We start from the raw sequence: 15,429 nt of genomic DNA on the forward strand, positions 1-15,429 counted from the left end.
TCAGCACCTTGGAGAGCGCAAAAGGTGCCAAGAAGTTTTGGATTGTTCATTCATTCTTGACAATCTTACTGATCATGAAACAAAACTCCTATCTCTTTCCTTCTGGAGTCGGAGACTTCATTTCAACATTGGAAGCCCCACTGCTGCTGCTGCTGCTGGCAATAACACTCTTGACTTCTGCTGTCATGACAGATTGGGGTGTCATATTAAAAAGCAGTCTATCATCATCAACTCAAAGCCTATACCAGTCATTTTGTCTTATGAAATTCTCAAAGGAAGTGTGACGCTTACACGTGTAAAATTGAAAAATGGCTCTAACAATGAATAGAATACATATAGGTGTAGATTTAGGGGGAGACAGGGGACTATTGAGAGCTAGGGGAATTGCTGAATTGCGGATATGCTGTTTTCTGAATTTTTTTTTAAATAATAATAATAATATGCAATAAATTGTATAACTTTGGAGGATAGATATTTTAAATGGTAATTCTTGCTACTTTTCCAATAGATCAGATATAGCAGGTATAGCCTCAGCAAAAATTGAGGGCTGCTCATAGTACTGTAACAAATTAATATTTTATAGAATAGAAGAAGAAGAAGAAGAAGAAGAAGAAGAAGAAGAACAACAACAACAACAACAACAACAACAATAACAAATATAGACACAAGTGGCAATTGCGGGGTCCAAGCACAATTTGAAAAGACAGACAAAACAGAAGGTAGAAAGACACACACAAAAACTGACATGTGAAGATAGGACACGCAGGCTATTAGTTATGGCTTAAGACCTGTTTTTGTGTTGGCCCGGGACTTCTGTCAAGATAATCTTGTCATTGCAACTGCATTGCTGAAGTTATACACAATGGCCAAACATTCTATTACTTGTTGTTGACGACTAATGACTTCGGAAAGGAAAAGACTGGTTTTGAACACATAACCTTCCACATGAAAGGCTGATGCTTTACCTACTGAGCCAAACTGCTGTCAATGGTTTACTGAGGAGATGCTAACTAAAGGGAGAAGTATTGTGATACTACAGCCTATGATTGACAGATTGACAGTGCAAATCACTTTATAGAACATTGTAGTGCTCTCCATTAACGAATAAAACAATACTAAGTCGATTTACTTTTCATGAAACTTCACAATGGTCATTGTACATCAAGGACTTGAACTCACGACCTTGTGGTACAAAGACCTGAGCTTAACCACTCTGCCAACTTCCACTTTGGTGTGCCGCAGTGGGGAAACAAAACAAAGGGACAAATGATAGGTCATAGGTGATAGTCCCATATTGAAAGCCTCAGAAAGAATATTATAACTGTATTAGTGCCCCACATTAATCAATTTACACATGGCTTTACAGACATCATCTTGCCAGACATAATTTGTATTTAGTTTGAGTAAGAAGATTGATCAAACTATCTCAAACATATCACATTGTCAATTTATCAAACTATTTGCAGCTGCACATTTCTATCTACCGTACGTTCAGTTTTCAAGATATCATTAACATTTTTTGGCTGTTTACTAATTAAGGTATGACGATTTCAAAAATCATGTTGTTTTTTCCCTGTAATGTACAGTTTAGGAGGACAACACTGTGGGATCACAGTCAGTTTTAGCTATAAACAGAGGGGGGCGACTTCAGAATCGGGGGTAGGCCGACATGTCCTGAAAATTTCAGCTCTCTAGGACATACGGCTGATTTTTTATGAATTTCTGAAGTTGTGACTTTAATACCTATGAAGATTTGATTTTTATGCAATAAGCCACGCCCACTTTAATCAATAATGACCAAATTTCATGGATCGACTTGGACATGATCCTAGAACATGTAAAAAAATTCATATAAATCTATTCAGTCAATTATGAGATGAAGTTGAAGATGAGAAGATGAAGTTGTTGCATTTGTAGCGCCCACTAGTGGTAGAGTTCAAAATGCTTTCGTGGCTGTGTTCAAGCAACACTTCTCAACATGTGTTTCAAATTTTGGCTTGATTAGATAAACGGTTAATGAGTTATGGCCAATTTAGTGTTAGGGCGTGTTCCGTTAAAAGTTTATTGGTCGATAAAAGCCAAACCATTTAGCCTATCAATAGCCTTCATGCAACTTTGAAAGAGGATGGTCTCAAGATTGTACACACAAAGTTTCGTGTGAATCGGATGAATGGCCTAGGAGGAGTTGCGAAAAAAATGTTTCTTAAATAATTAAAAATGGCAGACAATACAATATGGTGTACATTGAAAGTGATATATGGGTTGGACTCGGCACCTTCCAAAGAATCTATGGACATAAGAATTTTCAGTCTACGACACACGGTTTAGAAGTTATTGGCCAAAACGTAAAGTTGCTTGTTATAGTGCCACCATCTGGCCAATATGCGTGGGCTGCCTTGTCTGAGTAGTGGGGGGCCATAGGAGCTCACCTGCCAAATATGGCTGCTGTAGGACTTACGGTTTCTGAGCTGCAGACAGGGAGGGGAGAAAAAAAAAGAAAGAAAAAAAGAAAGAAAGAATTCCAGCAAAAACAATAGGGTTCCAGCAGTACGTGCTTGGACCCCTAATAATAATAGTATCCTGGGTTTCAATTAAGAATTTTAGTGTCCTATTATGGTCTAAATGCTTGAGACTTCTATCCTGCTAACTTGTAGTACTTGTAATGTGGGAATTTTTGGCATATATGTGTGGGAAATATGGCAAATAACCCTAACCCTAACCATTAAAAACAAACAAAACTATCCCTAACCATACTTCAACATATCACTCAAAATGTGGAATTTGTGGAAAACAAATTTGAAAATAAAATGCAAACCAAAACTAATGAAACTATAACATATTTGCTCCACATTAATGGAATGATTTCATCACCTATTATCACAGACACAATCTACAACGAGAATAAAACACATGATTAAGTCTTAATCTCAATAACATTTGACGTTGTTTTCTTTTTGCTATAATCTAAAACATGTTCAGGGAAAACGCCTCCCTCTAAACATGGAACAGCAGAGCCCGCTTTTAGCCTACTATGGTATTTTGAAGGCTTCGAAGCATTCCTGTCAGTACACACCATGTCTGAGCTCAGAGCTCTAAGATGGCTCCTGAGGTCATGCCACTGTTGGCGGGCAAACATGACAATACACAGACACTTGTACTGTACACACACACACACACACACACACACATCACCCACCACCCAAGCAGCACTTAAAAAGGACATATGACCAGCCGTGTTATCATGTGGAGGTGTCAGAATGCACTTGAGACAATCTACAAAATGATGAGCCACTGACACCTGACTGTCTGTTGCATGGGGTGTGTGTGTGTGCGTGTGTGTGTGTGTGTATATATATATGTATATAAGCCTGCTTCGGTAGCAGTAGTATCATTAGTAGTAGCAGATCAAGCCACAGTGAACCAGGACTAAAGGACAACATGAGGACAGCGGTCCTATGGGGCCTGCTGGCCCTACTATGTCAACACACACTGGTTACCAGCCATGTACTGGGAAGATCCTACTCTACCAGTGACCTAGCCCAGCTTAAGGTAAGAAACAAGATATCATCCCTCAGAGGAGAGATGCGTTCTGATCTCTTTATCCAGAGACAGCAAGTTGGAAGGTCGTGCACATTAAAGACAGGAGACGCTGTATAGCTCCATAGTTAAAGATGTGTATTCTAACGTAAAAGATAAGAACATTTTCTGATTTCACTTTTCTGATGTCTTGGTCTTGGGTTTCTCTGGGTCTTAACTGCTATTGGACGTTGACTCAACTTTTTTAGTAAAATCCTACGCTTTATTTAGTTGGATGTTGAAGGGTACAGTACAGAGCTCCCGCAGATAGATCTACATCTCTGTTCATTCTTCAGAAACTCCTTAATCATTATTTTTGCATTTGGAAAGACGTGTACTGTTTATTGGCAATCTTGGTCCTGGTCTTGACCCCCTTTGGACCTGATCTTGACTCGAACTCAATTGGACCTGGTCTTGGAATTAACTTGGACTTACAAATCGTGCTGCTGCAGCAGCAATTAGCAATTGGATCCAGCAAAGAAAGATAGTGTATAAATAAGAATAAAGCAAACAGGGGTATTAAACAAATGCAACCGATAATTTCAACATTATAACATGGTACATAGAAATGCATGAATGAAAAGTATGAAAGAAGTATGGATTATAGCATTATGAGGGCATGCAAAATAACAGCAGTAGAATATACTTTAAGGAGGATTAGGATATTCTATCATATTAGGATGCCTCTGCTCCCAATTTATCTTTTACCATAAACAACAAGCACTTGTACCAGTGTTTTGGTAATTGAGAAATGAGAAAAAAATTGTTTGCAATTTGTTATGAATGCTAGTGCAAGTCAACATACATATCAAAAAACATATTTAACAAATCATTCCTAAGTTTACCTGTGAAGTAAACCATGTTTGAAACATTGAGTCTAAAAATGTGGTGCATTGGGAAGTTTAAGAGATTTTCAGCTGTAGTGCCAACAACAATACTATCAACTTCTGCCTCCAACATCTCAAGAACTAAAACACTGAGAATCTGAACCATGTCATTAGGATTTAAAAGGGCATAAAGTAACCTAGGACCTTTAGTGAGTTTTGCAGGGCAGAAGTCTCAGCAGATGGCCAAGTAATCATTGAGCAACAACCCTATCAACCCCCCCGCAGATGGTAATTTTGTGCTATGGGGCAGTGAAATTCTTACTTATTGTTTAATGTATGATGCATGTTTTGGGACACCTGTAGGTGCAGATTTAATAGGAGGCTTACAGTCTATGTTTGCCAATCAGCATGTGTCTGCTTTGTCCAAAATATGTTGACAGAGTATTGGGTTGTGACTGCAAAACAACATTCTTTGCTTGAAACCCATCTTCATCTCTCCTTAATAGTCTTTACTGGAGCGATTTGAAGAGACTCTGGCTGAAGCAACGCAAGAGGAGGACTCTGAAGCTGACTATGAAGGGACAGACCAAGAGCCTGAGCGCAGCCAGGCCGGCCGAGGATGGAGCTCAGACCAGGAGGGTGGCCAACATCCTTCCATATCAGAAAGACCACAACTGCCAGCTGAGGGCCGCAGTCGGATCCCAAGTCAGAGGAGTCGGCTGCAGGACCTGCTGATGGCCACCAGGAGTCGGTCGTCCGGGTGCTTTGGAGCCAGGATGGACCGAATCGGAAACGCTAGCGGTCTGGGATGCAACAATGGAAGAGGTAAGACTGCTGCGGGGGATGGTAAAAGGAAATCAAGTACGATACTGCAGCATGAAGGCAAAAAGTTTATCCTGATCACATGGTTAGGGAATGTAACAAAAGGAATGACAAAATCAGCATTTGACAAAGGTTTAATATTAAAAACTCATGTTTTGGCTGGAATAACCTTTGTCAGGGATTTTTGCATGCAGAGTCAACATGCATAGTAACTACACATGCAATCCTGCCACCCTGATGAAGGCTATTCCAGACAAAACATGTTGGTTTTTAATATTAGGGCTTCAACAATTGTTCTCCAAAGGTGTTTTTCATTCCTTTGGTTGATGTTTTGCCTTTAGAAATTCTAACAGAACAAAATAACAATATAATTTGAAGCTACTGCAAGACCAAGAATTTATTACAAATTCCTGTGTTTTTTCCTTGTGTTTTTTCCATCAGGGTAGGCCGACAGTTTCTTGGGATACACCTTTGATTACAGTTTTATCATCTCCAAATGAAGATCTGAATAAAGAGATGGGCTAACTGTCACTGTATACTTTCATTACTTACAGTTCAACTGTATATATCTATGTATACCTATGCTTGAAACAACAAATGGGCTCTGCCAACTCTGTTTCCAATTTAGTAAGATGATGAAATAAACACAGTAGTTGTTGTGTACATTCAGGTGATATATAATACTGTATAACATTAACACCTCAAGTGATATGAACTGACTACATAACTGCATGTATGTGGGTTGCTAACAAAAAATAAAATATCTTTTTTTCATGAAAAGAATTCAGTTGTTTTCTCAAGCCTGCACAGTTAGGTAGAAATCACAGTTGTCTACAATGGAGTCCTTCCTTCATTTCATTATCTCTCTACCTCATGTCCAAACTGAAACCATAGTACAAGAAAACCACATTTGCCGTTTGCTTTGCCATCACCGATCCAGGTTTCTCCTTCAGTCAGTCTATTCTTAGTCTTTCCTGCTTGTACTGTCAACTGGTGTCATGCAGTTAAGTGGCTGTGACACCAATTGTACAAGCATCTATTTGTCTAACAAGAGATGTTGGGTGGCAAAAAAACAAAATCAGGCTCAGACGTCATGAGTTTGGATTCGGAGTGGGACCTTCGTCCCCTTATCTCTCTCCAATCTTTCGGGTCTTTCTTCACTATAGAATCTAATGTAAACTAAATCTTAACTCTAATAAAAGGAAAATGCTAAAAAAAATAAATAATAATAAATCAATGTAATAGCTGTGACAATGAAATAACCAGAAAACAAAATAATACCTTGGAATCAGATACTTAGATTTAGTATTAAACCTTTGAAACTGAAACCAATATTTAATTGAACTAAGTTTTATGTTTGAAGTAAGGAAGTATTCTTCAGAAAAACTTTCATTTTAACCCTATGCTCAGACACCAAAAAATACTGACGCTTTTTTTGCTTTGCTTCCAAACCAGTTTTTGCAGGACAAAAATAGACATATTGAGATAGCGGAAGTGACTCATTCATAAAATATGAAAGTGATGCACCCATTGTGATATGTATGTGCAGTAAATGTACTCTGACAGCTAGCAAGAAGGAGATGTCACTGTGGGTTATGACAAAGTAAAACAGTGTCACGCAGCCCTGTCAAGTTTGATTATGAAGATCGTGGAGATCAATTAAACTCCGGTAATACACTTCACACACTGAAGCATTTCAACAGATGGCAACAGCCAACCAGAGAGCTGGTGACCAACCTCGGGAGGAGCAATTTAACAGAACACAAAGTAATCAAACCTGAAATAATCTGACTCAGTTTTTCACATGATGCTTCATAATGTCTTGGAAAACTAATAGAACACCAGAATAGAGCCCTGTGGGACACCGTTTCGATGCCAGCAGTAATGGCCTGATCCCAGTGATAAGGACAGGTGCAGGGTCTCTTTCCACTGTGGTTAAGATTGACTGGATTACTAAATGGGCACTTTATCAAGGTGGGCAACATTCCCAGGGCCAGACAAATGTGGAAAACTAGGACCTAGACCTTGTAGAAAGCCCTGCATCTACACACAGAAAAATAAAGGTGCGAACTGGAACCGGGTTAGGCCTTTCAAAAACCTTGTAATATCCCAAAGAACCATATATGGTTCTTTAAAAGTAAAAGGTTCTTAATTCTTAGTTATACAACAGTTAGTTCCGGCAATTTGATTGGACAAGAGGCATTCCATGAGTGCTGATATACAGTATAACAGCACTGGGACGCTGTACTGTATGTATCACTCCGCTTCACAGGTGTTCTAATGTAACCTTGATTAGGCTGCATTCACACACAGCGTTTTTCTGTGTGGAGAAAGCTCTGCCTGGAGCGCTTCTTTTGAGGAGAAATAAAAAGCGGATCACGACAACGTCATCTGACGTTAGCTGAGTAGCTGGCTAGCTAACCAGCTGGTTAGCACTTCTAGCAGACAATACAGTGTTGTGCAACAAACAAATGCTTACCAGATATTCCCAGTACATGCCCACACAAAACTCTAACTTCATTCGCACCTAGCGACAGCGATATGGATACATTTGACCTTAATTATGAACGATCGGCCGAGGCGGAAGGTTGGGAAGAAAGTAAGCTGAAATCGTCTGTGCTAACCTCAAAGTAGCTACTTCCAATAATTAAGCAATATCACACTCGAGGTCGTGCTGTTGTACTGTATATCAGCACGGGTGTGATTATCTTCGGCACTCTGCCTGCGGCCTCGTGCCTACGACCGAATCACAGCCGTGCTGATATACAGTACAACAGCACTCCCTCTCGTGTGATATTGCTTAATTATTGGATGGTGGGTGATGGCATACATGTGGAAAATAACCAAACCCCTCCATAGATAGTACATATTGTGCAATTGCAAATGAGGCAATACAAGGGCAGATAAACAAAAACACATTGTAAGTGTCTAAGCAAAAGAGTGAAATGAAATGGTTCTTTAAAGAACCTTGGTCTTCTTTATGGAACCAGAAATGGTTCTTCTATAACATCACTCTGAAGAACCATTTTCAGCACCTTTATTTCAAAGTAGATACCCAGCCTGAACATGTATGTCAAGCTCACCCTCAGGTGAGGGTGAACCCCAGGATGGGTAAAATTAAAAGCACTATTGACAATTATAATACTACAGGTTATGTAAGTTCTAAAGCTTAAAAAAGCTATTGAATAAAAAAAGGCTGCATACACCATTTGTATTGTTGACAAAACAGAAGGACCTTTATTTGAACAATAATAAAGGCACAAGACAGAGGTCTTTCTGCTTTTTTGTTCTATGAGAGCAGTATTTTGCCATCAGCTTGCTTCTTATATTTGTAGTAATTACAAATTTCCCCAACAAGCACACATCAATGCCTACATCTCCATTATAGATATATGAAACACAGGCATGTCACAAAATGTATTTAGCAAAACAGTCTCTCAAGTCTGGCTTCAGAGTAGGACATATATCATTTTGTCCATTGTTTGTCTTAATCTCATGTGATGCATACCACCTGCACAGAGACATTGCCATTTATAGTATTTATAAAGGATAGATGATACAGAAAAATCACTTTTAAAATAACAGGTGAGCAATGGCTAGACTACAAACAATAATATTTTCCTGGACAGCCTTGGTCCATTTTTAACTGCAATCGTACGTCACTGAAACAATCACAGCACAGTCAGCAAATCATAAAAATAAAATTTTATAAAAAATAATCTCTTAAATAAAACAATAGGTAGAGACATGATACATATAAGGAATGCTTGATGTATACATATGTGCCATCATGTTTGCTCAACCTAACCTGGATTTTATATCCATCAATAAAAAAATCAGTTCCTTTTACTTGCATACTATAGCAATAGTTTGTTGGCTATTTTGTTCATCCTTTATTAGTTTTGCTTTGAGTCACATCTTTAGTCCCTTTGCTTTGAGGAGTCACAATGAAATTATGTACTGGAAAAATTGACCAGAAACATACTCTTTTGCTAGAAATTAATAGTAGTGACTGCAAGGATTTGAAAGCTGAAATAGGTAGTTTCTTCTAATACAAAATGTATTGTAGTCCTTTTAAATTACTATACCAAAAAATCTTGGTCAGCATACCCCAAGATTGTCAAAGAGAAGATTGACCTTCCCCTAAACACACTTTAAACACTTGGATTTGGCTGAATATCGGTGAAAATATTTCTCCCCTACCACACTTTGGTCCATATTCATAAAACTCAGAGGTAACAGCATTGTGCAGCGCAAAATCTGCAGTGCGGTAATTTGAGGTGATTCGCCACCGCTACGGAGACACTTTACCGTGGCGTTATTGTGAAAGCCAATGAAAATCAATATGTAAATGAGGTGTTGCATATTAAACACCCTCGTGATCATCCACACCCATGTGCAAACACAATGGAACGCAAACTAGATCTGTCACATAGGAAAAGAACATAGCTTTTAGAGATATTTTGTTTATCAATCAAAGTTTTTCAATGGAGATAATCATAAGTTGGAACTATACTGCCTTGCCCCATCTATAAATATAATAAACCCCATTTATGATTAGGGAAAATGTCTACTGCCACGGTCTTACCCACTAAGGTGTAGTTAACTCTGGTGGTGAGTTTTATAAATATGGGCCTTTATATATTACAAGTGCAATAAATTTGTTCGTGTAATTACAGATTTTTGAGGCGTTTAAAAATGTTTTGCTCAACACTGAATGAACTGACATGATCACTAAGCAAACTCTCAGTAGTCGCAAGCCATAATGGAATGGCGACCTGGTTTTAGTGCATTCCACTTAGATACCCGGTAAACAAAATGTACAGACAAGTCAAAAATAAAAGTGCTACAGTGACAATGATAAAATGTAGTTAGCCAAGGTCAAGGGAAAGATCCAGTTATGACGGTAGTAAAGAAAACGTGACCTCTTGAAGGAATATTTCACTTTAGTAGCACAGAACATATTTTTTTGTACCCCTACCTCTATAACCACGCATTCAGACTGGGAGCAAGTCTGTGAAGAAGTCCGTTCATTTCCTATAAAGCTGAACGACCATGGAAACTCGGTGGGACAGTGTGTGGACGGTCACCAAGCTTGTCGGCTGAGAAAAGTTGCGGCTGAACTCTTCGCGATCATTGGGCATCAACAGCCAATCGGATTTCTGCACTCCTTTGTTTCCCTATCAGTGCGATTTGCTTCAATAGTTCCGCTGGCTAGCGCAAAATGGACGAGACGTATATTACAGCCATTCAAAGCTTCCCAGTTGTCTACAACTTTTATTTGAAAGACTTCAGGAATAAACGTCCCCAAAATTCTGCTTGGAGAATGGTTGCATCAATCGTTGGGATTGACGGTGAGCTTGAAAGTGATTTTATTGAGTTATTTCTGTTCAGTTTCGATTAATGCCATCTAACTAGCTACGTTTACTCATCAAAACAATGTAACGTTGTACTGCACGAGACCACTACATAGATGCTATCAAAGCCTCTCACATCGCCCGCAGTCGATCAGAATAGAGCAATCCATCCACAAATTTGCTCACAGTGTGAATGCACGGTAAGTGTTCATGAAGCGTCAACCATCAATATTGGCCATTTCGGTGGTCCGTAATTATGACCATCAACTTTGTTTCTTGCTTACTTATATATATATATGTATACACACTATATAGAAGCAAAGTAAAGTAAATCCAGGTATTATTACTCATTTCTGTGTCCATAAATGAGTAATGTGTTCAGTGTCTACTTATTGATATGTATTTTTTTCTGTTACAATTATTGATATTGATTTGAGCCAGGGAGAAACCTGATTTCCAGTTATGCCAGTGGATCCTCAGAGCAGCTAATGCTAAAGGCTGACTCTTCCTGAACACTGATGCTGCTATGCATGTTGAAAAGTGAAATTTCATACCCAAGTAAATAAAAAGACCGAAAGATATCGCTTATCAGCGAGCCGTGTTCCCCCTTTGTACCATTAAGAATGTGTATATGGTTATGTATATATTATATCTGTTTGGAAGTGCATACATGCGTTGGGAATGGACAGAGATAAAGGCTCAGGACCAGGTTAAACAGTTTGTGTTTGAAGGACGGCAAGACGTCAGCACTTCATTATAGAGGCAGGTCAAACAGTGATGTAGTGCTGTCGGAGTTTGGCCTGAAGGAACTCATGGGTTAAATTATGTCTTGTGATTATCCCAACAATCTGAAAGAGATGGCAAATAAGTGTCTCATTAGAAACAACATAATCCACTGCACACTAGAGAGACACAAATACAAATCTGCAGGTTTCAGAAAGCCAAATCTAATACTTTTTAACATTTTTATAATGCTACCTGAAATTGAATGTAAGACCAATTTGGAAACCAAAGTAAAGAAACAAAGATGGCAAAACCCAGCCTATTTCTGTTTTCATCAAGTTCTGGAACTTGATGAATGTTCTGAAATTAAAAATTGGCGTATATATAGAGTATAGGAAAACAGAGGATCCCACTCTATAATAACATTATGGGGGAAGCAGTGAATACTTGTATAATTTGTGGCATGAATATAATCAAATTTAAATATACTTCTTATCAGCACAAAATATCGACAGCTTCAATCCAAAAATATTGATTTCAGCCTTCAAAAACCAATGTCGAATCCACACCTTTATCATTTTGGAATACAACTACTCATTTTCAAAGTGATACTTACTTCTCCCACAGCATTGACCACTGGTAGGTGTCGCAGGCCCATGGTCCTGAACAGGTTGAATACCTGGGAAACGTGGGTGTTCGGTGACACCGTGTAGGGACACGGGTTCATGTAGGGCGTGACATCCTGGGAATATGGCCATTGGAGAATTATAGCAACAACATCAAATGTACAGACTAGAAAACTTAAATATCCTAAAATTAGAGATGTATACGACACAATAGCAACTGATTTTGTATTTTTGACTGAATATCAAATTTTTACATTCAAATTGCTCTGTCCTATTCTAATCCAGACAGTACTCTACATCAGTGGTTCTCAACGTGGGGTCAGGGGACCACCAGGGGTCCTTGAGGGGGTTGCAGGGGGGTACCCAGTAAATTGATGAATTGTTAACCTTCACCATTATTTAATTTATAAGAAGTTAATACAATTATGTAGAAGAATGTATTTTGATCATAGTTTCACTGTTATCTCTCTACCTACAATACAGATAGTCATGGAATTCTGGACAAAATCATATCCAACAATAAAAATATTTAATATTTTGGTCCGAGAGACAAAATCTCATCAAATGGGGGTGTGTGGCTCTAATGTGGACTAAATTAGGGTCCTTGATATGAAAAAGGTTGAGAATCACTGCTCTACATAATTAATTGTGAGTGTTTGACAGAATGGGTCTTACCACTATCATGCGGGGATTGAGCAGCGCCAGGTCCAAGTCATGGATGTCAGGGTAACGTGGGTAATCCTCAGTCATCTCTGCAAAGGACAATCTGGGCTGAGTGGCGCTCTGTGTTGGACGGCATGGGGAGACAGACAGTTGGATGTAGAGAATGACAATTAAAATATGTTAGACCAGGGATTCTTTACAAACACACCCTGAAATGTGCCCACTCCCTTCCTCAGTGGCCTTGGTTCCGGAAGTAAATTTCCCATTCATTTAGTCCATAGACATTTCAGAAAATCCCGGTGTAAAGAGTTTGAAGCTTTGAATTGAACCAACCAGTGCGAATCACGGCAAATGAATCACAAGCTTTTAGCAATAGATACAGAAACAAGTGAAAACTGGCTTAGTGGTAGTTTCAAGCTCACCACCTGTTTTGTCTATGAAGCTGACAGGTTAAAGTATCAAACCCAGGTACCCAAGTATATCAATTGTACATTCAAAATTTCCAATAATTCCCAACATCTAGGCTAAGCTAATAACATCACACAAACAACAAAAATCAAGAAGACCCAAGGCAACACACACACACACACACACACACACACACACACACACACACACACACAGCTCCCCTTGAATGTCTCTCCATAGATATTTCAAGTCTAACCGCCACTATAAGTGGCTCCTTTAAAAATAGGAAGATGCGTACAATAATACTACGGAGCTCTAAGGCAAACACAAGTTGTAGAAGCAAGATCCGCAATTCTAGAGTGACACTGCGAATGAAGTCAATTCCCTTTCCCTGTGGTTACGCAGTGTTGTTGTAACTAAGAGAATCCCTGAACAAAATATTTAATTCATGCGTAGACTATCAGCGCAAAGTATCAGCTATCGGCAGCTTCACACCTCACTTCTAAGTTTGTGTGACTGACCGACTGGTTCTCGGCGTAGCAGACCCTCCGGATGAGCAGGTTGACCAGCTGGGATCGTAGGATGAGGCCATGGAAGGTGAGCGGTCTGAAGCGCTCCTCCATGGTCCACTCCTCGCTGGGCGACTGGTCGGGGCACAGGTTGGGGTAGGGCGCATGTCTGCACATGGACAGCAAGAAAGACACAACAAACAAGCGAGAGTAAATAGGTTAACATGTCACCAAATCATACAATAATGTGGAAATAAGAATAACGCACATATCGTATCATAAATTAGACCTGCTCATGTGCTTCACAATATATAGTGTGAGTAATGGCTGTGTACAACGATACAATGGCTGCTTTGGCCTGTTAGAGGATGCTGCCAATCCACTAAGCAGAGAACGAGTTTGATTTTTCTGGCCCATGATGATGATTGGTGTTTATGTCCATTTCACCTCCGGGGCTCTGTATATTCGAACTTGGGCGGCACCAAATAACTGCACTGCGGGTTCCGGTGCTCTTCCAAGAGTGAGTGAGAACATAATCTGAACCAACTACAGGAAACGACCCCAGAATGCAAGGTTTTATAGGTATAAAGTGATGGATGTTGACATCTGATAGCCAGCAGTTCCTCATACTTGGAAAGCCTCCCATAACAGCATAACAGGCCACAACCGCAGTCTGTACTGATGCTCATATTCAGCCATTTCTTAATGTGTTCTCACCTGGTGTGAAGACCAGAGATGATAAATTACAGCAAAGAGCACAGACAAGTCCATCATGCTTAGCTTAAATTATAGGGACTGGAATCAGATTTGTTTAATCTTTTTGTTATGGATTAATTCTTGGTAAACTGTAGACACTGTAGCGCCAAAAACCAAACAAACAACGTTCAAAGTGGCTTAAATCAGCGTCTTGTCCATTCTGACGTTTAGTGAACAGTAACTGAACCTCTCTACCCTAGCTGCATGCTTTATACTTATGCTTTATTTATGTGTGACTTTTCCATTGGAGGTGCAAGCTGTTTGCCAAAACAGAGAGGTATACCTAATAAAATGGATACTGATTGTGTGCGTGCGTGTGTGTGTGTGTCTCCCCTACCTCCTCTCTAACATCTGCTGCAGCATGTCCTCTCCCTCCTCAGCGGGCTCCACCACTGCGGCCTGGTCGTCACAAACGTTCCTCAGTTCGCTGGACGGGTACGACTTCATGGACTGGCAGCGCCGCCGCTGCTCCCCGGCACGCGACACAACACTGGATTTCTACACGGAACAGCAGGGAGTAGGTGTGGACTGATATATTGGTTTGCTGTGACGGAAAAGACTTTCACATTGAGCCACGAGACGCCGGCCCACCCGAACACGCATGGCCAAACTGAAGACCATTGTTTGAGATAAGTGACATGAAAAACAATTCCTACCGTTTCAAATGCCTGCAGTATTCCGCATCTAAAAAATCTGTGTTCCAAGGAGTCACCCTCAAACTCGAGAAAGCAAGCTGATATCACGTTTACCAATAATCACTTTAATATGTGTGTAGTGTTCCTATAGAGACAAGGTCAACTAGGCCTCTTCGCTTAAATTTGACTTTGGTGCTGTATCACCTGTTAGGAGAAATAAAGAAGGCAAAGGCAAATCATTAGGGTCTTCTGGTGAATTCGGGATACAAGTGATCCAGAGAACAGCACTTTATTTCAATAAAATCTCAACTTTTGGAATTTATTCACACTGCTCGCTACCACCCACTAGGATGGAAGAAGATTAAGGTATAACAGGCCAACCTATTCTAAAAGTTGAAACTTAAGTGAAATAAAGTGCTGTTTGATGTATTGGGTGCATTCCAAATTGAAGAGTGAATACCAACGACTCATAAATGTCTGAAGTCATGTTCTATGAAGTGTGGATGTTTGCTGAGAAACATTACATT

General features: G+C 39.6%; 2 protein-coding genes across 3 annotated transcripts in view; one reads left to right on the forward strand and one right to left on the reverse strand.

Moving 5' to 3' along the window:
• The first annotated feature begins 3,432 nt into the window (after positions 1-3,432).
• On the forward strand, positions 3,433-5,747 carry nppa (natriuretic peptide A). Its single transcript, XM_071896399.1, has 3 exons — positions 3,433-3,549; positions 4,910-5,228; positions 5,667-5,747. Exons 1-3 carry the CDS (start codon positions 3,439-3,441, stop codon positions 5,669-5,671), a joined length of 435 nt encoding a protein of 144 aa, XP_071752500.1. The 5' UTR covers positions 3,433-3,438; the 3' UTR covers positions 5,672-5,747.
• Positions 5,748-8,318: 2,571 nt separating this feature from the next.
• The window catches only part of clcn6 (chloride channel 6), a 31,829-nt gene continuing 24,718 nt past the window's right edge, over positions 8,319-15,429 (reverse strand). For both annotated transcript variants that reach the window (XM_071896391.2, XM_071896388.2), the window contains 5 exons: positions 14,605-14,765; positions 13,524-13,680; positions 12,607-12,714; positions 11,922-12,047; positions 8,319-11,430 (listed from right to left, as the gene is read on the reverse strand). In XM_071896391.2, the coding sequence (XP_071752492.1) occupies positions 11,350-11,430; positions 11,922-12,047; positions 12,607-12,714; positions 13,524-13,680; positions 14,605-14,765 (633 nt within the window). In that variant the 3' untranslated portion in view covers positions 8,319-11,349. The remainder of the gene's footprint in view (positions 11,431-11,921; positions 12,048-12,606; positions 12,715-13,523; positions 13,681-14,604; positions 14,766-15,429) is intronic.

The sequence above is a fragment of the Centroberyx gerrardi genome, chromosome 14, assembly GCF_048128805.1.
Source record: "Centroberyx gerrardi isolate f3 chromosome 14, fCenGer3.hap1.cur.20231027, whole genome shotgun sequence".
NCBI lineage: Eukaryota > Metazoa > Chordata > Actinopteri > Beryciformes > Berycidae > Centroberyx > Centroberyx gerrardi.